The following is a 24,072-nucleotide window of genomic DNA, read 5'->3' on the forward strand; positions in this document are numbered from 1 at the left end:
CATGAATAAAATTGACTGTGCGCCACATTTACTTTATTCCCACCTCTCCTGTCACGTGCAAACGCTAAGCGGCTTGGCTTTATGTTACATTGCCATACATTATTTGATAAGATGAATCTCTAAATCCGCTTTGGTCTCATTGACAAAATGAAGAGATGGATGCATTTCAAGAAAAAGCAAAAATACTGATCAAGTGAGGCACATGAAAATGCCTTTTTGCGCCTGGTTGCAGATTAGATCAAAGAAAATGACAAACACAGTTTCGGTTCCCAGCTAGGCGCGCAAGTCAGGGGGATGACACATGCCATGCAGCACTGGGCGGCCTGGGGTGACAGATATGATCTGACAGCGAGCTTCCATTAATGCATGATAATGGATTTCACACGAGCGTAGAGATTCCATCAGTTGGGAGTCTCCAACCAGTTGAATACTGGTGTGGTGTTCACATAATGTGAAAAAAAGGATTGTTCTTAATCCTTTAAAGCTGTCATTACAGACAAATACAAATATATCTGCCGCACTGACTATGTAAGCTCTTCATTTAAAATAACCCTTTTTTGTTGAGGATTTGATTTTGGAGTTAAGAGGGGTAGCTGTTAATAAGCTGGAGTTTATTTATCTTATTTTATTACCTGTATTATTGGGTTCACATTTGTTTCATTAGGTAAACCCATGATTAATCAACAAGTATGTTTTAAAGATAAATCTCCACGGTTGGCTTGTTTAAAAAAAGGCTGTGTGAATAAATATCCAGCCTTTTTTTTAATGTTCAAAACCCAGAGATTATAAACTAATCATTGATACTAATCCTCACATTGAAAGACTATTCTACTCAGCATCACAGCCTCACGGCACAATCCGTTCTTGTTGCTGCTTTAATATGCAAGGGTGCAGCGGTCTGTATGCAATTAAACTGAAAATGAAGTAACATTGTTTGCAGCATATAATGTGTGTTTAAGAGGAAAACAACTTTCCCTCATTCATTAAGGTTTAGGGAAACAACACTGAGAGGTCTGAGCGAGGCAAGAAATCAGGGTTGCCATGGCAACTGCACAGCAAGTGGGCTTATGTGACTGGAAAAGCAGGACATTAATGAAGTTAAGGACAGTGGTGTACGGGTTTGATTAAAGTGTATGCCTGGATATCATTACTGCACTACATAAAAAAAAAGAAGAATTATGTAAATAACCAAATCAGTTTCCTGTGGGGAATATTCACACGGCGACGCTTCCATGGCATTGTTCAAGCCGCACATGTGAAATGGCACTATTATGTACAGGATGTTGGCTGGCACACTTTCTTTACAAGTATCCTCAGGAGTGTTTGAGAATTCAAAATAAGAACTGTATCCTCAGGAGATACACGAAGAAGAACTTCAGTGTGCCACAATCTGAAAAACTTTGGTGCAACTTCACTTTTTTCCCGTAACAAGGAAGCCGGATGTTGTTGGAAGTTAGTGAGTGAACTTGAACAGCCTACATTTCCACCATTATGGTAAAAATCAGTTCACAATAGCCAGGTCTATCCAAGTATAATTCAGCCTGTGTAAGGGCGGAATAAAGTAAGTAACATTTGACTTAAATGCTGCAAAGCCATACATTACAATAGCTCCACCGTACACCGCACATTCATGTAGGTATAATCAATGTCTTCCTCCTCTGTTTGGTTGACCCAGGTCCAGAGGAGGGAAAAAAAAAATCATCTGACCCTAATCAATAAGTTAACCGGGAGGCAAACTCCAGACCAGTGCCCTCGTCATTCAGCATCGATACAAACATGGCTTCGTAGTTCCTTTCACTTTAATGGATGACTCAGCTTCATATTATCGAAGGCCTAAGCTCTGATTCACATGTAAACAAAGAGGTTAATCAATTTACATTAGAACCAGATTTAACATGATGCCTCCTGGAGATGTAGCGTATCATTTATCCATCAATAATAAGAAATCAATATCAGTATTACTTATTTTTAACGTGGGTATGACAGATGAAAAGTTAGCCATGACAAAAAATAGCGGAGAATTAAATTTTAAATGTTTCATTTGGTAAATGAAAATGAGATATTCTAATTTAGCTCATTTATTCTAAATTAATTTTTCCTTTTCTGGCAGAAATGGGATTCCATTTACAAGAGAACAAATATGTCAATTTGTCACATTTGGTCAAATTGCCTGCAAGTCATATAAACATCCCATCTCGACGTAATTGTTTAAATGTCTTGAGATGCTTCACAACAACAGCGACATTATTATTCTACGACATCTTCGTTCCCCATTAAGACGAGAAGGTTAGAAACCCTGCAGCCTACTTCCACCACTCAGAGTTAATAGAACTTCACAGGCAATAATGGCATGACAAAACATATATTTTACACTGGGTGGCAGTCGGGGCTCTGAGGGAACACCAATACAGATGACTTTTTTTTCCACATGTGATCGACTTTGCCACTGGCCATTTACTGGTGTTATTTACCAAATGGGATTCACAAGTCTTCTTTGTTGCTAGCGGTGACATAGGTCTGTGACTGAGGGGGAGATTTGAATCTGTGTGTGAAGCTGTAATAAGAAAAAGGGTTTCTGTGAGCAACCAGTCCGCATGGCGGCTGGAGAGGAGAACAGGGAGGACAGAAAAAGCTAACTGAGGTGCAAAGATGAGATTTCACAACATAAAAAAAAGATTTTTCATGGTTTTATAGTGCTTATATACTACGATATCATGTTGGATAAAGCTGAAGTAATTTTGTTACAGCTCTGCTTAAGGGAGTACTGAGGAAGTGAGTCCAGTGTGACATTGCACGGACATTAAAAGGTGTAAAAGAGGGGGAGTTGATTTTTCCTTGGAATGAATGAGTACTATACTGTACACACACACATTTCTGGAACAAACAAACCAAAAAAAGAGAAGCACATCTTCGTTTATCCTCCCCCCCTCCTCTGGGATAGGAAAAAAACTCAAAAAAGCCATTTCAGTCAACACGACTTCTGAAGCTGCCAGACTTTATGTACCCAGCAAAGACTCGGCCCTTTTAAGTGCGATTTGATGTTTACTTGGACAAATGGCATTTCCCATTGACAGCCTGTGCAGCTACTGAGTTCTTTACATCATTTCACAGGCAAAAAAACCCCAAACTGATCAGTGTGTGGAAATAACACTAAAAGCCCTCAGTTAACTATACCCATGAGTAAATGTATAAGCCTCTGTACTACTGTCTATTTGTGTCTTAATTTATAAACACAAAGAGTTTCTCACTCAAGGATGAAAGTGGTATCCGTCTCATAATGAAAAGCACACAACGGCAACAAACGGATCTTAAAGAGCCTTTTTGAACACCGGCTCTAATGGGACATGAACAAGAGGAACAAGCTGATCAGAGATGCACTATTGCATCAGTGTCACATTCAAGCTGTGAAACCCAGGAGGTGATCCCAGGAAAATAGGCAGTGGCAACAGGCACTAAGAAGATATGAACCCCAAGAGGTTTTCTGACAGGAGAGATGCTTGGTTCAGAGAAGAGTCAGCAACAGGCATAGCTCTTTCCTCAGTAAGGGTAAAATGTGCAGAACATACATGATATGATAACCTATCATCTGTTATTACACTTGACAAAACATTCAATCAATCATAAAGGCACACAGGCTTCCCCCCCCAGTAAAACCAACTGCTCGATGAGAAGACAAAGATTTTACAATGACATTTGGCAATAACTACAGATTAATGGAGCAAAGCTCTTTGTATTTCTAAGAGAGCTGCCGTGTCTCCATCCAGTTGGACTTTGCACACGCTTTGGATCAGCTGACGATACCTCCCCATATCCACCAGGGGGCTCAACATCATCCTAATCCTCTTCTTGTCCTGCTGCCATACCTCTCTACATCTCTGTAGCCCCTCTACAGAAGTTGGCTCGGGGGTTTCACCGTGTCCAGTAAACTTTTTGTCCTCCTCCTGCTCTGTTTCTGTCAGAAGTGATGACACGCAGTCTCTGAGTGACACCACCTCTTTCTCCAGTGCCAAAGAAAATATATGAGCTGCATGTTGCCATCTTGTACCTTTAGCAGGCTGGACAATACAGGACACAGGGAGGTATGCCAAGAGAGAGTCCAGGAACTGAAGCGTCTGTAGTTGGCTACAAATGATAAGCAGAGTCAAAATGTGCAGATTAATACATACTACATTGATTATTGAAGTTTCCTCATGTTTATGTACAGGTATTTGTCATTTCATACTTGACATACGTGACATGCACCCTAGCTGAACTCAAATCCTTGCCTACTCCTGTGTAACATTCTCACAATTTACTTGACTATCAAAACAAGCAGCATCTCACATGAAAAGGAAGATTTTAGTTTAAAAATATTTTTCAAGAAATACAAAAAAACAACATTCAGAGCATAGACTATAAAAGGTCCTTTTAACTTCTTTTTGGTAAGCTAGGCAGGCAAAAACGTTTTTTTTTCCCTTCCACCTACACAAGTCAGGGTGCTTCATAATCAAAGTAATAAAAACAAAGAGAGCCCAAATAATATAAGCTTATTGGGAGACTTTTTTTAAAAAAAAGGTACAACTGACTGGAAAATGCAATTCCCCCAAATCTTAAAACATGTCTGAGGTACTCAATTCCTGGGTAAAGGGGCTACATTAGAGCCATGCAAGATTTAAACCAGCAATAGAGAGCATAGAGAGAGATGCATAAATATAGGTGTTAGGAGCCTGGTAGCAATATTAACTGGTAGCCCTATTTCATTGGGTTCAAAAAAATGTTTTTCCTCAGAGTGGCTCCCTCTTGTGTTTGTTCTTATACACACATAGGAACACAATGAGCCAGAAAACTATCAATATTTATGTATCACTGTTAAAACCCTACAATACTGAGGTCAGTAATAAATAAAAAGGAAATACCTGGAGTGGACGGACAGTTCCCCGCGGAAAGGGTTTATCTGATGCCAGTGCAGAAGCATGACAGAAGATGGTGTCGCAGAATTTAAAAGTAGATACTGAGGGCTCACATCTATCCTCTCACAACCCACGCTTTTCTGAATCCAGCCATCTATATCACCTAAGCTCTGATCATGTGAGTCTATGTGGAAAACCCATCGATCCAGCAGTATCAACAAACTCAGCAAGTCTTCTTTAACCTCGTCTGGGCACAAAAAGACAGGACAACATTGTAATAACCACACGCACTTGTGTCAAATCTTAAATCTTAAATCAAGACATGGGTGACTTTACCTGTTTTGAGTTTGGGTTGTCTCAGCAATTGGGTTTGGAAATCGCTGTGGATATCCACAGCTACTTGACCACAATGCAGGACAACTGGTGTTGGGTTGCTCATGAAAGAAAAAGTATCTTGTCTCTGGACATAATGAAGCATGACATGGCACTTGACACAGCCAGAGTTCAGCAGAGGACTCAGCCTGGTCACTGCAGTCACAGCCATTTTGCATGTGGTGAGTTCATTGGGTGTGCTGGCATTGTGCTGCTTGCTTCTTTTGGCTGCAGGCTCTGGTAATGTGAAGGCAGAGGATGAGAAGGAGGTGGAGGAGGAGGAGGAGGGGCAGGGTGTGGGGAGGCACAACACTTGGCTCTGAGTCTGGATGACTGCGGGCATTGAGCTCTGGCCCGTCTCTGTCAGGATGGATAAGCTCAGACTGGCCGCTGGTCTGGAACAAAAATAAAACATCACTAACAATCAGATATCACACAGACACTGGGCAATCAGACTGGAAATCAGATACCAAAAGTCGACAGTCTTGTGTGAATGAATGTGTGGCTGTATGTAAACTGATTAAAAACAATAACATCAGCAAGTGGCTAAATGACACCAGCTGCACAAGTGCACCAACCAAAACAGCAAACACGGGCTCTCGAAGCAGTCATGCCAGAAGTCGATCTCCTCCACATTAGATTAAAAACACTTACAAGTGGATGGAAGAGACTGGTTGCTTCTTGTTCCCATTAACTGAACTGGGAGAGTTATTAAGGACATGTTGCCATGGTGACCATCTAATGAATGTGGCCTATAAAGTAGGTAATCAAAGAAGCAAATGTCATCCTTAAATTGTGATATTTGTTGATAAAGGCTTTATGGTGGGTGTTTTTTTTTTAACTGCCTCATTGATAGCAAAGGAAATCCTCACATTAATTAGATTCTGGCAACACAACAGTAATTCTGATCTAATGAGGCAGCAATTATTAGGTCGAGCAGTTCGTCAACACAGTACCTCCCACCTGTATCTTTATCATGCACAGCTGGGTCCACTTAAACCAGATGAACCTATGCTTGACGTGACATCAATCAAATTTGTAATTTTGGAAGAATCCCTGCTACGCGTTTACAGAACGTGACTCACTGGACTCATTGGGCAGCTATTTTGACGGATGATGGCAGGAAAAGCACTTAAGTAAATAATAAAATGAATGATGGCTGAGTTCCATTTAGCTTCCTCGATGTCAGAGTGTATGCTGGCTCTTTGTCACACACTTACTTGAACATAACAGAGCCATTGTTAACATAATCGTTAACACCTGTGCTTTTCCTCCATTTAAGATTGATGCCTCACGAAACGAAGCAGACAATCGTCTGTTTTTGGCAGAAAAATTCATTTCATAAAAAAAAAAAAAACATGTTTACACAGAGCTGTCAGTCGTCAGTATCAATCCCACAACTATTCGGTCCTCTGCGATGCGATGCCACAGCTTGTCAATGCGAGGTTTCGAGGACACTGCTGGCGTGTCTTGCATCTTTTCATCCGAGGGCTCATCCTTTGACTCATCATCACACTCCCACAGAGCAACGAGGCCTTCCTGCACAGCAAGTGCAAAGACTTTTTTTTCAGCAATGACACATATGTGAAAACAGTGACAGACATTTCAATTTGAAACAATGGACCTTTAGGTAGCACTGTAATGGACTTTTAAAATGCAGGTTGAAAACAGTATCGCACTAATACAATTGACGTAGTATATAGTAACATTACTATTTTTATCTGCTTCTCATAGAAGTTTGGTTCGACCCATTCACACTATTTACTGTGAGTGTGAGAACAAAGGGATATAAATCACGCCATGTCACAAAAAGCTAGAAGACAAGAAAACAGTTGTGACATGTTGTTTTAATTTCCACTATTTTGGCCTTGTTTCCTCAATGCCCTTGGCAGCATTTGCAATGTGGCCTCAGTCTCATGTGATTAGGCATTTCAAACAAGACAACTTGACAAACAACTGAGAAGTGCTGGGACTAAATGAAGGATTAGAAGAAATACACATCAGTGTTTTGAAAAAAACACGTTGCTTGCCCCTGAAAATTACAATCAGTGCATACAATTCACAGTTTTTTTAGGTTGTGGATTTGAAAAACAGGCACATCAATATCAACAATATTATACTGCCTCTTAAAATCTCAATGCTGTCAGTATTGAGTCATAAGACTTCTTGTTTTTCTATCTCCGGATGAGAGAGAGGGCAAATGTTTCTCCCATGAAGAGTCCCCAGTGTATTCACTCAGCCCACAAAAAGCAGAACTAACTGCAATACACAAAGAAAGTGCAGAAAGTTCTGGTTGTATATTTAAATACAGTACCTGCACGGGCTGTGTGAGAACAGGTTCTCTGTCTGACACTACATCAGTCAAGGCTTGGACGGACTGTTGTATGACTCTTTGCTTCACTCTCACTTCTCCTCGAAGCTCCTGAAGAACGGTCAGTCCACTCTGAAAGACAGATCATATACAGTATAACTGATGGTAACTTTACAGTCAATGAGTTACCAATTTAGGCCATATTATTATTGCAACACACTTCTGTCAGTTTCCTTCTGCATCATTCATTAATAATTTATAGAAATTAAAAAAAACCACAACGTGATAAAATTACACATGAAATATGGTTATTCAAATAGTGAATTAACACCTTGTGCTGACATGATCCAGTGATAGTTTATCGATGCTCACCTGTAGTCTGGACTCCAAGGCTTGAAGAGTAAGAAGGTTACTCTCTGGTGCAGGAGATTGCTTTGGAGCTCCAGTGTCCTGTCCACACTGGAAACATGTATTTCCAATGAGTCACATTTGCACTTTAACCAAGTGTAGTGTAACTATGAAAACAACTAGAAAAGAGCATATGCTAGTGAATAACAAGTTAGGTCTGCAATAGTCAGTCAATTAATTGATTATTAACAGCCAAAAAATTAATCTTTTGATAATCAAATAATTGTTTCCAGTGGGCTCCCTACAATAAAATAAAAAAAACATGCTCTCAGATTTCAGCTTCTAACCCTACATGTGTATATTGTCTGGTTTCTCTGACCCTATTTGACGGTAAACAAATTATCTATGTTTGTTGTCAAAAGACGAAATTTAAAGGCCATCTTCATTTTGAGGTTTGGGAAACACTCTACCATTTCCTGGATTAAGAGATGAAATAATCAATAGATTCTTTGACAATAAAACACAATTAATTACAGCCCTGATCAAGGTATGGCTTACAGAATATAAAATACCACAGAGGTCAGTGATAAGGAAACTTTCCGGTGGCTGCCCTGTTACACTGCCATCCTTAAAAATCAATAGTATCTGGTCTGTTCCACATCTCAGGAAGTCATCGACATGGACAGAGCTGACACCTGACCAGTGGGAGGCAATCTGGGAAAAGAGGAGAGTAGATCTTTATTGCCATTGTTAGAAAAAAACAAACAAACAACAAACGACAGTTTAGCAGCTCTGGGGCATTCAGATGTAATATCAGTAACAATGGGGGAAGGGGAATAGTTTCACAAAATACAGTAGGCTTATTAAAACTTGTAAAACGGGAAAGCTTTAGCAAACTCTACAAATGTTATTTTACAAACCTGAAATGTCTCCTTCCACACAGCGCAAACATGTCCCCGGCGAAAGGACACAACCAACAGACAGCCATTCCCACCAGCATTGACCAAATGAATATCTTCTGGTCCCTCAAAAGGCAGCGGACACACTTCTTTTACTATTCCATTCTGGATATACACCAACTGTTGATTAGAAGTGGCTGCGACCACCACAGCAGATTTCAGGGCCCCTTCTACTCTGTCAGCTGACAGCACCAACATGCACTTTGTGATGCAAACGTAGGGCTGAGGTAAGATCATGGTGCCATCAAACTCGTGTCCACTCTGAATAAAATAGCCTGGGGTTTGGCTTCCGGTGAGGTTGTGTTCAGTTTGCACCTGAAGAACAAATGTTTGTCCTTTTGAGAGGGGGAGTTCTCCAACAACACTATTGGAGAACCATGCAGGTAATTGTCTCACCTCTCCTGTCTGCACAGATGTATAGTATAAATGGCCAGCGTGGCTCCATAACACTGTGGGCCCCTGGAGGATGGACACATCCTCTTTTATTTTATAAGGCAATTTAAACTCAATACGGGTTTCCAGTTGGTGAGAGCTGTTCAGTGTAAGCAGAGTGTACTTGAAACGCTCCCTCTTCACACTCTTCTGTGTCACCAAAACACAAGCTGAGGTGACTCTCTTCTGAAAGTCAGTGACACATTTACACTTTACAATCTCCACACTTTGAGCGGCTGTTTTCCTGCCAATGACAGCTGCTCCAGCCCCTGCCTGCAGAAACCGGCTTTTCTCCCGTTCGAATGAAAGGCTGCAGAATATGAGTTTACCCCTCTCACCACTGTCTTCGAACAAAATTATATTCCCACACAAGGAAACCCGATTGCGATTTCGATACAGCTTTTCCGGGTGCGATATCTCCATCATTATGCAGAGAAGTGTGTTATGTTCAGATACCTCCACATTGACAACTTGAGTTAACGTAAACGCGAAGAAAAGGGGCTAGTATTTCACATACCAGACACGGAGTGAAACATGTCATGCCCAGTCACAAGATTTGTTTACAAGGAAGAACTCAACTGTCGCTGAACTGCCTCGCTCGTTCCAGCTGCGCGCCAATACAAATTCGAAGCTTCCGGTCAGGTGCATTGTGGGTGACAGTTGGTAAACAAAAGTGAGTTGACAATATTGAAATACACCGAGCGAACGTATCTGTATTTAAATTGTCTTAACAGTGTACGTGGCTAGCGGTTAACTAAAACCCCACACTTTACATTCGCTCTTCCCTAAAAACAACCGGCACAGCAGAGAGGCGTGGCCACAGTCGGAGCCAAAATGGCGACTACAAGGCATGAGTTTCTCACTCGGCACTGATTCATCGAAACGTTCGTAAGCTAAGCTAGGTGGCTACTAGCGCAACAAGGAACTACACAGACCGGCAGAGATCTGCAAGAGGGGGGCAGTTGAATATGGCTGAACTTGACCAGCACGAAGGAGAGCAGGTATCGTTTTTAAGACTGATATAACACAGTTCGGATGTTACACTGTTTAACTATTTATTTCTGTGGACGTCTATAAGACGTGTCTAACTTAGAGGAACTCTGTTTTGACCACAGGACCTCGAAAAGAAGATTGAGGACACGAGACAGAGATTCAAGAATGAGTTTCTCCAAGGTTACACACATCATCCTTGTAGATATGATTATCATGAAATGCTCATTTGGCTTCAGTAGCATGCTTGAATGTTGTCATTTTGCCGTTAACTCAAATGTGACCGTTTAACCGTTCACTTACTGCGACCTTACGTCATGTTGACCAACATGATCGGAATCCAAAAAGCCACACCAGACAACTAGTTAAAAGAGCTATGTAATGTATTTTAACATATTGAGACTCATTGCAGCGTTTTAATATATTGTTATGGCCTTCAGGTGGTTGACAGTGCCTCACAACAGTGTCAGCCCAGCAGTACTTTAAAGTAGTAGGGTACAATAAAACATGAACTTTGTATTAAACACTGAGTGATGCATTGCATCAGATTTGGGTAAAACGGAAATTTTGTCACTGGGCAGGTACGTGGAACATTAAAATGATTTAGAATAGGTCATAAAGTGAGTTCTAAACAGTTGTAGAAAGTGAAAGCGTGTGGAATGCCATGTATTTCAGTTTTTGTGATGATACATCTTGTGTTTACAGATTCAACTGATAAATACGACTCCCGAGATGTGGAGAGGCTTCAAACAGACGATTCTCTGGTGGAGGGCTACCTCACATGGAGACTCTATGTTGTCGATGATGCCTTAAAAATGATAGATGAGAGTCTTCAATGGAGAAAAGAGTATGGTGTGAATGGTAAGAAGTCATGCTGAACATTTGTAATATGACAATTTCACATTACCTGTAATTTAGTTGGTTTTGGTTGTAGTACTAGATGGTACAATATCCGAGTACTTTTTCTCAATATTAAAAGTATATTTTGTTTTGTTTTTTAATAATTTTTTAGTGTATTTTAAAATGTTTCTTTATATAACATATTTAAACAACCACAATAACTAAGGGGTTGAAGTGTAAGAATATCCAAAAGTTGACTGGCATCTGGGAACCTGAAGCAGCAGCCTCAGTGTTAGCCACCATGACCCTCTTCATACTGCTTTTTGTTTTGGGTGTGCGTAGGTGTGCAGACATCTCTAAATAATGAACATTTAATATTGTCAGAAGTAGTATACAAGCAGCTGATAACAGAATGAAAAGAAAATTAAAAAAGCAATCACAACTTCATAAATACCCAGAATTAAAACACTGCACAACAACAGATGTTGACATTAGCATATTAAGTTGTGTGTCAGATAGCAACCCACACATCACTGGTTGACTTTGTGTTGCTCTGGGTTGAATCCACACAGAGTGTCATTGTGTGTTAAACACCCATATCTCTATGCATAGACTGACCCTGAGAAAACAGCCATCTCTGTTTTGGTTTTCTGAGGAATTAGTCTTGATTGTTTACTGTTGATTTGTCTTTCATTCAGCAAAATATAATTTGTCTCACAGTTGCTTTTAGGTCTGTGAAGGTTCTCAGTCATCCAGGTCATGGTCGTCTTTAAGTGCTAAAAACAAAGACAACTGGACCTCTGTCAGGTTCTTGTAAACATTTCACCTCTCATCCAAAAGACTTCTTCAGTTCAGACTTTGGTGTGGGAGTCCCTAGGTTTTCCCACCCTTTGTGGCAGTTTAGGGTCATTAACTTTAGTTAGTTTCATTAGTTGTTTTGTAAATTTGCCCTATTTACATCTTTAGAATCCGGGAGTTGTATTGATTTATATTATTGTTTATTAGCTCGAAACTGTGTGAAGCTGTGTACCTTAAAAATGATATCTACCCTTGTGCAACACATGCTTAAAGAACATCAGTTAACTATGTAATGTCTGCCTCTATTTTCAGATCTTACTGAGAGCTCCATCCCTAGGTGGATGTTTGAGACGGGTGCTGTTTACCTCCATGGCTATGACAAAGAGGGCAACAAGCTCTGTATGTACATTATTATTATTATTATTTTTTTTTTTTTTTTAAACAAACTTACTTCAAACAACCAACCAAACCAAAGAAAATAGATATCAAGTGTTTGGATATCTAAAACTTTGTTTCTTGTGTTTAGTTTGGTTTAAAGTCAAGCTACATGTCAAGGATACAAAAACAATTCTTGACAAGAAGAAGTATGTTGCCTTCTGGTTGGAGCAGTATGCAAACAGAGAACCTGGGATGCCACTAACCGTTGTATTTGACATGAGTGAGTCTGGCCTCAGCAATATAGTAAGTCCATAATGCTGTTTTTTCAGTGGTGGTGGGGTATAAAAATGTAATTGTATGATTTCAACTTTTTTTCTTTTAAAACACATTTATTATTATTTAATGTTTTATTTGAGTTCTTCAAACATATTTTAATTTCCATTTAATTAGCTTCACTCTTATACATGTATATTTTTAATAAACGATAATGTCCTTGCTGTGTTAGTGCTGTGATAGAAATGCTGTTAAGTGTCCTTATATCTCTTGCAGTTTTAGCTGTGTACTTGCAGGGACTGATAACCCTTAAAGGTTTTGCTCTTTAGAGATTAAAGTAACCTTTAAATCCAATTGGTCAATTCGAGTGGGTTGCCTAATCCGTAAACTCACTGTGTCACAGGCGTTAGCTCCTTGATGGCATTTTCTGTCTGAGAGAATTTGCTTGGCTCTGCTCTCTCCTGCAGAAGTGACTCAATTAGATAAAAATAAACCAAGGTAGGAAGGATGAAGAGCGTCGCAACCCAAATATGAAATTAATAGATTAGAAGATCAGTATTGAAAGCAGCCATATTGAGGCTTGTTGAACCACAGTAGGAGCTAGAATAAGAGCTCCCAGTATGATCTCATTAATGCTCAGGAGTAAGGCTCCTGCATAGCAACAAGGCTTCTAGTCAATTATGAAGCCCAGTCAGGATATAAGGGCTGCCTTTTTTGACACATTGGCTTTTGGTCTTATAGCAGTCAAAACATTTATCATATTGGACTTTAAAGCATAGCAGAAACATTCACCTATCTATCCACTTTCTTAACGTGATCCACAGTATGAATGCTATCTCTCAGCTGTGATAAGATATTGATTGTGTTGATTTAATTCTGTTTTGATCAGAAGGATTTTTGTTTATTTGGGGGGGGGGAAATTGTCTTCAAAAAGATAGAAGTTGCTTGATGTAGGTAGTTAAATCATTACAAAACAATACTGCAGCATATCATCTGTTTTGTTAATGGTGACCATCAAAATAAAAGTGGAAAACAAGCCAAAAATATTCTCAAGTTGTTTACCGGAAATATTATTCAGTCCTAAAGCAGGGGTCATGCAAAGGCTGTTGTTATCTATTTTCTTTTTGTGTGAAGTAGGTCACGTCACATCTAGTGTCTGCTAGGTGGGAAAAGGTGCTGAAAATCCATAAAGCCTCTTTTTGAACTCTTCTGTTTTGTTGTACTTTTTAAATCACCGTCTCCCCCTCTGTTTTTCAGGACATGGAGTTTGTGAAGTACGTTATTAATTGCTTCAAAGTATACTATCCAAAGTTTTTGTGTAAGTAATAAATGTTATAAAAACACAATACAATTAACATTTATCCAGTATGTTACATTTACTTATAGTCATTTTCAGTTATGTTCAAGTTAAACCAATGATATTAAATTGTCTCCACTCACCATTTCAGCCAAAATGATCATTGTGGATATGCCTTGGATCATGAATGGTAAGACTGAGTCTGTCCTCTCAAACACTCCATACAAATGTGTATGTTTTATGTGCATTGGTAACCCATCTATTCATATGTCAAACTTTATTTTATTTCAGCTGCATGGAAGATTGTGAGGTCGTGGTTGGGTCCCGAGGCAATCAGCAAACTGAAATTTGCATCCAGATCTGAGGTCCACACATTTATTGGCCCCGAGTACCTGCCACTCCATATGGGTGGAACGGTATGTAGTTCCTCGAAGTAGTCATGAGTCTGGTAATATTTAATGTAGTAATGGAATGATATGGGTTAGGGTCATTCTAAGACCCACTTTTGTTTCGTTGAGTACTTTTTATGCTGCACTGAATTTGTAATGTTGAGTGAACTTATCTGATATCACCCCAGGATCCCTTCAAGTATAGCTACCCACCTCTTCCTGATGATGACTTCCAAACACCCATCTGTGAAAATGGGCCCATTCTTAGTGAGGATGACACGGAGAGCAAAGAGGGTGAAATGGAGAGCAAAGATGCGCTTGAGTCCAGTTTCAACTCTGAGATTGCAGTGAAGCCCAAGAAGGTACATTTTCTTTTCTTTATTAAATCTCATGCCACATCTTACTATTACTAGCAGCTTTCAGAAATTAGATGCACTAAAAAAATGAATTATTTATTTTCAACACAACATAGAGTAGGACTGTTTCCTGTGTGTTGTGTATTCGCTTTGGTAGGACACATGTGGGTTCTTTACGTGAGTTCATTGTCATCTGGATATGTATGAAAAGTGCACGTGAGTAAGTATTGCTGATGTCAAAACAGTTAGAGTTGGTTGCAGTTACACTTATGTGTGACATAAGCTGAGACTGATTGAGCCGAGAGCCATTCTGATTCTGGGCATTTCTTGCAGTGGTGTCCTCCTTAAATTAGATGTCGTATGGTCAAAGATTCCTTGTGTGCTCTCTTTCCTAATTTTTTTTAAATTGAGCCTGTGATTACACCATGTAATCAGGCCGCTCTGTCAAGACAACTGTGAATTAAGTGGCAAGCAGTGTCTGGATTTGATAGACTTTAAGCTCTTGCTCATTGTCTGTGTGAAGGTGACTCCAAATGTCTTTGGTTGCAATTAAACTCTGCCAGCAAAACCCATGCACCACAGTCAGCACACTGTTCCCCTCATCTTCCCAGCTTCTCATATGATCCACAGAGCTTGTCAAGTCAGTTACTTAAGCTTTTTCCCTGCTCTTGCTGGATTTCTGTTTCCCCCTCAGGAGATACAGGATTCATCTTTGCAGCACCCATTGCCTCCTGTTCACTCTGATGTCAATGAATTGCACATACTTTGCAGTAGGAATGTAGCTAATGTCACAGGTTCTCTTCCATACTAATGCACTTCATAATCTATTTGGCTTATTTTCTAGCTAGGAGCATGCAAAAGAAGCCTGCATGTATATAGATGGCTGGTATTAAAGAAGTCATCTCAGGATATGCCTATTACACATCTTGTCTTCAACCATGGGTATGAATTATATTTGGATTATTGAGGTTTACTATTGAACCTTTTATTTACAAATATGTTGCCTTGTCCTATCAGAGAATTACAAACTTGGATTTAAACCATATTTAATGTGAGGATTAATAAATATCAAGTCTATAGCACACAAATTCCTTCTACAGTAAACACCTAGCAGTACTGTGTCACTCGAGCTACCCATTGAGCCTCCTAATCCCTAACAAACAAATGGTGTTCTTATTGTCAACAAATAACATAATGGTCATGCACAAGAGATTTAAAAACGACAAAGTAGAGGCATGTAAATCTGTCATTTAGCCTGAACAATACTGTACAGTCACACATTTCAGGTTTGCCAAGGTTCTTATTGTGATATAATATAAACACAGGATCACTTCACACCATTTCTGGCACCTGTTTGGCCACAGTAGGGTTGCTCTTGCCCTGCATAACCAAAGAGAAAAGGGGCAAGGCTCTATATTGGAGCAAAAGGATTAATTTCATCTCCAGACACTAAACCTTTGTATAACTGTATTATAACGAGCGCTACAGTTCCCTGAGGTGTCAGGCTATATATCAACACTTGTGAGTCAGCTCTGGGGAGGAGGAGGAGGAGGAGGAGGAAGAACATCTTGAAACGCCACACACACTGAGCGAGGTATAATGTATTGTAAGTAATTGTATTATTAATCCTGAATACAAGTAAATGGGTTGTTGAAGAATATCCGAGGCGAGGTAATAGCAGTAATCAGCAGTCTTTTCTATAAACTGTAACTTTGAATGGTGAATCATATAGCATTTAAAACAACATAGGTTTGGCCATACGCTTGTTTATTCAACACTTTTCTGTAATCTACTAGCTAAGACCATCATAGTAACTTAACAAACATGCACATAGTTTTTCAGTGATTCGATGAGATGAGCGAGATTAGCTCGTAGCCTTTGCTGTGATTAAACCTCTGTAATAACTTGCCAGCCAGTCTTCACGTCAAGCCCTGCTCCTGAGCTGATCCCATTTTCTCAGAAAAACAAGAGACTCTCTGCCCTCACCACCACGACCACCCATCCTGACCTGAATTCTTCTTCGGTTCCAGGCAGCACTGTGCTAAAAATGTGATGGCTCCAGAAAGCTAATTGCCTCTCTCTCTGTTTTGAAACAAGGGCTGGAGGTGGTAAGGCAGTGTAGGATCACACCCACACAAGGAGCTTTGTGTCCGGATGTTTTCTACAGGCTGGAAAGGCAGGTGCACTCACATGTTTCAAACCTTTTTTTTTTTTTTTTTGTGAGTGCACCTCCCTCGCAGTCGACTGATGTCCTCGCCAACCCTTTGACATTTGTCATTCCTTGACCTATGCTGGACTAAATATTTTAATTTCATCCTCTAAACTAAACATGTTTTTAAAAACCACAAAAGACAAACAAAGGATATAGGCTAACTGATGGATAGCCTACATCTTACACACTAGTGTGTAAATACTGAACCAAGTGAAGAACTCATTTCAGTTGAATTATAGCTGAAATGGGCAGTAAGCTCATCACTACTACCGTTAACATTTCTTTTATTATTTCAGATTCTAAAACTACCAAGATAATTACTGTTATATTACAGTAGACTGCTTTAGCACTAAACCATGCTTGCCTTTGAGGCACGTTTTTAATAAAAGCCCTCCTGTGCCTTATTTACTAACACTGGTGATCCTGAAGATTGCACATGACGTAGACAACTGGGGGTTGTGACTTTTTATTTTAATTATGTATTTATTTCAAATAAATCAACACTCCTCATTTTGAGCATTTCTCTAACATTTCTGATAGAATGATGACATTTTTTTTGTTCTTTTTGTCTTTCCATTTTGCAAAATGCTTAGAAACTATTAAGACATTATCTAACTGTAGATGTGTTTTATTATGGTCTTTTTTTATTGCATTGTACTTGATTGTGCTTTTGAATTAATTGTGTTTTTCAGTATTTATTGATTTTGTTCTTTGTTAATCAAGAATGTAATCTTGTGTAAACATTTGGCAATAATGGCACTATTGTTTGTCTTACCAATTTGTGTAAAACAATCTAGTATTTCAAGGTTTATTTTTTTTACAATTTAGACTTGATTTTACTTATTTTTTTAATTGTGTTACGCTTGCTCTTTAAAATGACAAATAAATAGAGACATTTCATCATCGGCTGATTATCTCCTGATGTCTTTATTGTGGCAGCTGCAGTATGACCTTCAGCCATAAAATTAAGATGACATGTTTTGTTACTTATCACTTACATAACATGCACTCTACAGTCCACTTCCCTTTGACTCCAAACCCCCCCCCCCCCTCTTTGCCCTTCTTCCCTCCATTCTACTCATGAACTTGCATGTGATTACACACGGGTTGCCGTCCTCAATGTGAAAGCATCAATATTCCCAAATCACCAACTTTACCCATGAGAAAAAACACTGATACAGAGGTTTCTCAATTTCTGTTTCCTTAGATGATATACGGTCATGTGGTCTGCCTGCAGATGATCTGGGGCAAGGTTTACAGAAGTTGTGCTGAAGTGATGGTTTATCCATGACCTTTGACCTGGTTGAGATACTTTCGACCAAGGTTATTTTGGTCAAAAGTCATGAGTCTGTGGTTTATTTTTTTCTGCATTTTCGAATGAACATGCTGCCTGTTGAAAAATCACGTGGGTCAAGAAAGAAAAAAAAATAACTTATTTTATTGACACATACCATTATATCCAATGAATTGCTGATTAATCATTCTATTTGACAGTCAAGGGCTTCAATAACTGATGACTTTTGCTGGATGGTTTTCATAAAAGGAACTAAGTAAGGGTCATGTGATTACACTGATAGTGTACAGTTTCTAATCAAGGGGTCTTTGTTGTTTCAGGTGAATTTCCTGGATGACAATGTGAAGGCAGAGGAAAATGATAAAGGAGACAGTGCTAGGACCAAAGGAGCTAGAAAGCCACTGACCACCTTTAAAGGCCCATTGCTGGATGTTAGGTATGTCACCCTGCTCATATCTCCATCTGTTATCTTTGCCTCATGTGTCTGTTACCGAAAAGAAAATCATTTCTTCAGCTTCCTAAAACTTTATTGATGCCAAAAATGAATAGAACCTCTCAAACACAAGGCACATTTCAAATGTGAGCCTTCAAATTAACATGCCTAAATGAAACTGAAAAGGTCTTTTCAAAACCCTGGAGCGCAGATAACACTGATAGACAGAACTGTGAATACTCTTTGAGGTACAATAACAACTGCTACCTTTGGCTTTCTGTTCATTAAGCTTGTAGAAATATGATTCTGGGGATGAAAACTCACTCTGGATCACATTTTATTTATGGCTGACCAGACAAACTAACTCCATCAATGCTATTAGAACTTGTTTGTGTTTGAGATACATAAAGGCTTGAAGCCAGGATGACTAGTTAATACAGGAACTGAGGGTTTATTCACTCAACAGGAATCAAGAATCATCCTTTGTTCCCAGCATTGGTACAAGACACCTCCAAAGCTTGTTTAGGTGATGCATGGTGGCACGGTGGTAAATGTGCAGTAAATATAGACTTAATATAAACTTGCAAATGAATGCATGTGTGTGTTGAAGCCACTCGCAATAAGACTTTTAAATTGCCTTGTACGCATCGACTAAGGTGTTCTCTTTGTGTATCGGCTTAAAGCAGAAAGCCATTATTGATGTGTTTGTCCCTTTATAGCTCAATTGATCTGGTCACACGCTGGCTGGAATTAAGGATGCTACCAATCAATTGTTCATTAAGTAGAAATGAGCTGGTGGTGTTAATTTTTAATGGTGCCACGGTAATCAGCGAGAGGTTCTAGCCAATGAGCAACTTCAAAAGCAGTGTAACGCAGAGGAGGGATCACAGACACGATGTGTTTGGATCTTGGGCTACATCAGATCCATACAGTGTGTGAAGTTACTCCTCATCTTCATGACTAATATATGTTGGAGTCTTATTTCTGTGTGTTTTTTTTTTACAGAGTAAAAGCTTTGATGTGAGAACTTTGACAGCTGTGGGCTGTGAATAATACTGATAAACAGATTTAAATGAGCCTTAAATACAATTATGTTTCTGAGCTGTGTTAGCCTTAATTCAAGGCTGGGGGCTTTTAAAGGGAGTAGTGGGCTTTGATCTCATGTTCGCCAAAGGTTTCCAGAGTTAGAATACTCCCTCTGAGCTCCAGTAAATGACAGACTCCAAAGACTCTAACTTTTGGACATATATAAGACATCCATTTACCAGTTTATGTTTGTCAAAGCGCTCAGTGTTTACAAAAACTGAATGAATCGATTACACACGACTCATAGTTCGTGAAGTTCGTGAGACCCAAAAGGAAGAATTTTATGTTTTGCCTTCATTTATTGAATTAATTAAATGTATTCCCCATCTATAGATATTAAAAGCCAATAAGTTGATGGGTAATGATGTTCTGTATTGGGAGGATGGAGAGCAGCCGGTCTGCTTACATGCACATACTGTTTGTTTTGCATAAAACAAACAACAGGGATAAGTGCACTGCCAGATAATTACAACTGCAGGTCACAAACAGCATGGACACGTATCGTCTAATTTGGTCTTTGTGCTTCAGCACAGATAGTTTACAGGTTGTAAACTACAGCACACATTATGTTTAAGCTCTTTCTCGGTCCGTTACTGATGCACACCGTGTCCGCTGCTGTCAACCAGTCATATGCACGTCCCTTGCCCCTCCCCTCTTAAAGGAAGCTCAGCTGGGTTTTACTGAACTTAAGTGCACAAGTAATCAGGAGCTGAAGATGAATCTTAATCCGCAAACCACATTATGTGAACTCAGGTCAGCACTATCATCAAGCATAACACTCTCACTCACTCATTTTCTACCGCTTTATCCTCCACATGAGGGTCGTGGGGATGCTGGAGCCAATACAAGGTGGCCTAGGGTGAAAGGCAGGGTGTGCCCTGGACGGGTCTCCAGTCCATTGCAAGGCAAACATAAAGAGACAAACAACCACCCACTCTCACACACACCTATGGCACACAGAGAGAACGTGCTCATTCCACAGAGGAAGGCAACAGTGCCATCTATTATACTGTTGTGTGACCCCAATCAGTGCCTGATTTAAGTGATTAATCAAAGATGCGTGGTTTTTGCACTCCATTCTGATCATTTAATTGGTGTTAAATCAACTTGCCACAACGCATCCACCAGCACTTCCAGATAATGAATTGTAAGACTTTTTTAGACTTCAATGTAATTATTGTGTAAGAAAAAGAACCGGAGAATCCTGCAAGTACATCATCCAGTATTTAAGACTGGCTAAGGTTCTTATTTTAGGTGATGTGCAGAAGGAAAAGCAACAGGTCCCTGAATGATAGTAGCCCACACAGACGGCAGGGCACATAAATCACGGTAGGCATATTTGTATCCATAAGCTGTATAAAACAGAGACACGTGTTGCTACTTAAGTGGGAGTTCTGGAGTGCACACATAGACGTTTTATGGCACAGAATTACTGTGATGTGTTCAAGACCAACATCTCTGCAATTCTATCCAATTCCTGTGACAGTATTTTTTTTTTCTTCTTCTTTTCTTTTTCCAGCCCTGCGGAGGAGCTCAGCTTTGGTTCGGGAGAGACTGAGAAGAAATGTCTCATTATCCTGGACAATGTGACCAAAAATCAAGTGGCCTTCAAGGTGGGTGTGAAGACACTCGCATGCTTGTGCCAACTCGGGCACTCGTTAGTGAAGGATGTCTGGGTTGACACAATGATTGCTGCGAATATAAAATAATGATAATTATATGATGCCATTGTTTGATTCTGCTAATTGAACTGGAATGTGGATTAGTAATTGTCAGTGGAATCTTTTGTGCAGTATAATTACCAGATATTCACTTTAAGAGTGAGGATTTTATTGTATTCATTGTCATTATACTGAATTCCTTTTTGGTTTTGTATTGATGTCAACTTGACGCTCAGTGTGTGACATATCTCGTGGACTTTATTAGTAAATTAAATGTGGTGAATGTGGTGTTTCTGCAGGTACGGACCACAGCACCTGAGAAGTACAGAGTGAAGCCCAGTAGCAGCTGTTGTGAACCTGGAGCTTCAGTGGACATAGTGGTGTCCTTACATGGAGGTACTTTGCTGGTTTTCAAATGCAGAACCAAAGAATATGTTACTCTCTCAAAGTGAGAGGCTGAAAACAAACTATCAGACGACACAGGAAATACTGTTTGAGAAAAAACCTCTTGTGGCCTTTGAGCTCTAACGTGTTAGCTGCATGTTATTCTCCACGTTGCTCAAAAGAAGCAGCACTTGAGTGTTGTTGTTGTTTTGTTTGCAGCTTAAATCCTTCTCTCATATTTACTGAATAAATAAGGCTTAATTTCTTTAACCTTCTTTTTTTAATCACAAAAAGTAGGATATTCATCAAGCATTTAAAGCAGCAACAACATCTCTCTTAATTTGCAGGATCTCAGGCCTCACCACAGGACAGATTTCTGGTCATGGCTGCTGAGATGGACAATGCCGGATCACAAGAACTTGCACAGTTCTGGAAAGAAGTACCAAAAGCCAAGATCATGGAACACAGGTACACACACCTCTGTATTTAAACCCGATGGTGATGTCTTCTTTGTGTACAGTTGTTATCACAGTTGTGACGGTGGACTCCTCATGAATCAATATACTGTTCCCACAGATTACGTTGCCATGTTCTGGAGAGCATTAAAACAACAGCGGGATCTCTCAGGGACGGTTCTTTGGATACAGGGACCAGCGGGCAGACTGAATTAGACACAGTGGTGAGTTCTGTTTAAAGGGGAAACCTAGTACTTTTTTTTTTTGGGGGGGGGGGGGCATGCATCATCCTCAATCTCATCTGAAATGCACCAATAAGAAAGACATGTTAAATTCCAGTGTGTAAGGTTTATTGACATCTAATGTTGAGACTGCAGAGTGTAATGAGCCTTCTCTTTACCAAGCCTGTGAAGAAACTACAGTGGTCTTACCAGACAGCATGTTGTTCTTCTTTAATTTTAGTAAACTTCCTCTTCAAAATGCAAAGCACACACTGTGGCTGGTGTGGGCTGCATTCTAACTATGAGAACCAAATAATTTTTTATTTAAAAGTGAATACAGACTCATGAAAACATACTTATGGCTATTGAATTCAATTTCTGTCCCCTAAGTGTTACAAACTGGACCTTTAAGTTATTTTAAATGTGCTCTCATTTTTTTTTATATTTTGTTAAAGCTAGTGTGGTAGTTTCTTCTTGCTTCCAAATTTTATGCTAAGCTAATTGTCTTCTCCCTCCAGGTTCCTGTCTTTCCAAAACTATTCCTTTATTGTCTGACGTGTGTCTATGATGAGTGAAAAGAAACAGCGAGTGATGTGGGGATTGTTTTGTTTCTGTTTCCCGCACCAGCTCATGCGAATGATGGCCTACAACTCACGGCTGGAGCAGAAGCTGAACACGAGTCTGTGGCTGCAGAAGGTTCTCACTGGGCTCGTGCTGGTCCTCGTGGTGCTGAACCTGCTGTGTCTTCACCTGCAGCCGTCTTGACGTGCCACCTCTCCCTCTGCCTGCATCAGTCGACAGCAGACACAGATGTTTCCAGCGGGGCCACAGCTGACCACCTGAGGGACGGTCATCATTCACGCCCTCCCTACAGCCTGCTGTCATAGAGGAGGAGGAGGAGGAGGAGGAGAACTGACGTTAGGGACATGTGAGTCGTCACTGAGCTTTTAACTGAAGAGATTGTACTTGTCTCTTTACTAAGTACTTGACTGTTTCTGTAACAGAGACACTGTTGTCAGTGTGATATCTATAATTCATGTATTTTTTTAAAAAAACGATCATGTGAAGATAAATGGGTATTTATTGCGCTATTTAGGAAATATTAGTTATTTTTTGGATCACAATGTACAATTTTTACATTAAATAAATCGACAGAATATATAAAATAAACTTTTTTTTCCAACTTATTTCTTTTCACAGTTTGATTTTCTTCTTATGTAAATGAGTAAACGTGGAGCAAAAAAAATGAACGTTTACACATTTTGAAGTTTTTGCTAGCGGTATCTGATTGAAAACATTGTCGTATATGACCTACGTAACTACACTTTGCCGCACTCAGACCAAGGAGCCACAGGGGATCTTGATCGTCAATGTCTCCACCGTCTCCTACATTTGTTTTAATTACCCCGACTCTTGCAAACTAAAAATACCAAAGCAATTACTGGCGAGTACAAGGATGTGGCTCAACTCAGTCGTAGCTTAGTGGGAAGGCACTGATATCTATAACAAGATCCAGCCCACAGCAATCAGGGCACGAGCAGCCGCAAAAGGAGGACTGATTACAGTTTTGTTATTAGTTGCACAGAAGGGCTGGCTGCCTGCTACAGTTGTTGCTTGTTTTCTGTAGTAGGTGGTGACTGCTCGCACTGAAAGGATGATTAGAAAGATTTGTATAATGAGTAAACTAATCCTAC

The 24,072-nt window shown here is 39.8% G+C and overlaps 2 protein-coding genes across 2 annotated transcripts; one reads left to right on the plus strand and one right to left on the minus strand.

Annotated features, from left to right (window-relative positions):
- Window positions 1–1,781: 1,781 nt before the first annotated feature.
- fancb (FA complementation group B) lies at window positions 1,782–9,931 on the minus strand. Its single transcript, XM_058612294.1, has 8 exons — window positions 8,841–9,931; window positions 8,479–8,634; window positions 7,945–8,031; window positions 7,576–7,704; window positions 6,628–6,800; window positions 5,226–5,656; window positions 4,896–5,136; window positions 1,782–4,122 (listed from the first exon to the last, which is right to left on the minus strand). The coding sequence occupies exons 1-8, from the start codon at window positions 9,735–9,737 to the stop codon at window positions 3,711–3,713; spliced, it is 2,526 nt and encodes an 841-aa protein (XP_058468277.1). The 5' UTR covers window positions 9,738–9,931; the 3' UTR covers window positions 1,782–3,710.
- Window positions 9,932–10,095: 164 nt separating this feature from the next.
- Window positions 10,096–23,565, plus strand: mospd2 (motile sperm domain containing 2). Its single transcript, XM_058612295.1, has 15 exons — window positions 10,096–10,312; window positions 10,427–10,484; window positions 11,007–11,162; window positions 12,252–12,338; window positions 12,466–12,620; window positions 13,848–13,908; window positions 14,039–14,077; window positions 14,179–14,303; window positions 14,465–14,638; window positions 18,459–18,574; window positions 21,177–21,270; window positions 21,618–21,714; window positions 22,050–22,170; window positions 22,279–22,381; window positions 23,006–23,565. The coding sequence occupies exons 1-15, from the start codon at window positions 10,280–10,282 to the stop codon at window positions 23,141–23,143; spliced, it is 1,557 nt and encodes a 518-aa protein (XP_058468278.1). The 5' UTR covers window positions 10,096–10,279; the 3' UTR covers window positions 23,144–23,565.
- Window positions 23,566–24,072: the final 507 nt, after the last annotated feature.

This window comes from Solea solea, chromosome 2 (assembly GCF_958295425.1).
Source record: "Solea solea chromosome 2, fSolSol10.1, whole genome shotgun sequence".
NCBI classification, from domain to species: Eukaryota; Metazoa; Chordata; class Actinopteri; order Pleuronectiformes; family Soleidae; genus Solea; species Solea solea.

Excerpts from the sequence above, each read along its gene's own strand:
- fancb (XM_058612294.1), bottom strand. The coding sequence starts at position 9,737 with ATGATGGAGATATCGCACCCGGAAAAGCTGTATCGAAATCGCAATCGG. Across the intron at positions 7,705-7,944 it reads CCTTGGAGTCCAGACTACAG|AGTGGACTGACCGTTCTTCA; the intron begins GTGAGCATCGAT and ends TCTGTCTTTCAG. Across the intron at positions 5,657-6,627 it reads CTGACGACTGACAGCTCTGT|ACCAGCGGCCAGTCTGAGCT; the intron begins GTAAACATGTTT and ends TTTTTGTTCCAG.
- mospd2 (XM_058612295.1), top strand. The coding sequence starts at position 10,280 with ATGGCTGAACTTGACCAGCACGAAGGAGAGCAG. Across the intron at positions 10,485-11,006 it reads CAAGAATGAGTTTCTCCAAG|ATTCAACTGATAAATACGAC; the intron begins GTTACACACATC and ends TTGTGTTTACAG. Across the intron at positions 18,575-21,176 it reads GGCCCATTGCTGGATGTTAG|CCCTGCGGAGGAGCTCAGCT; the intron begins GTATGTCACCCT and ends TTCTTTTTCCAG.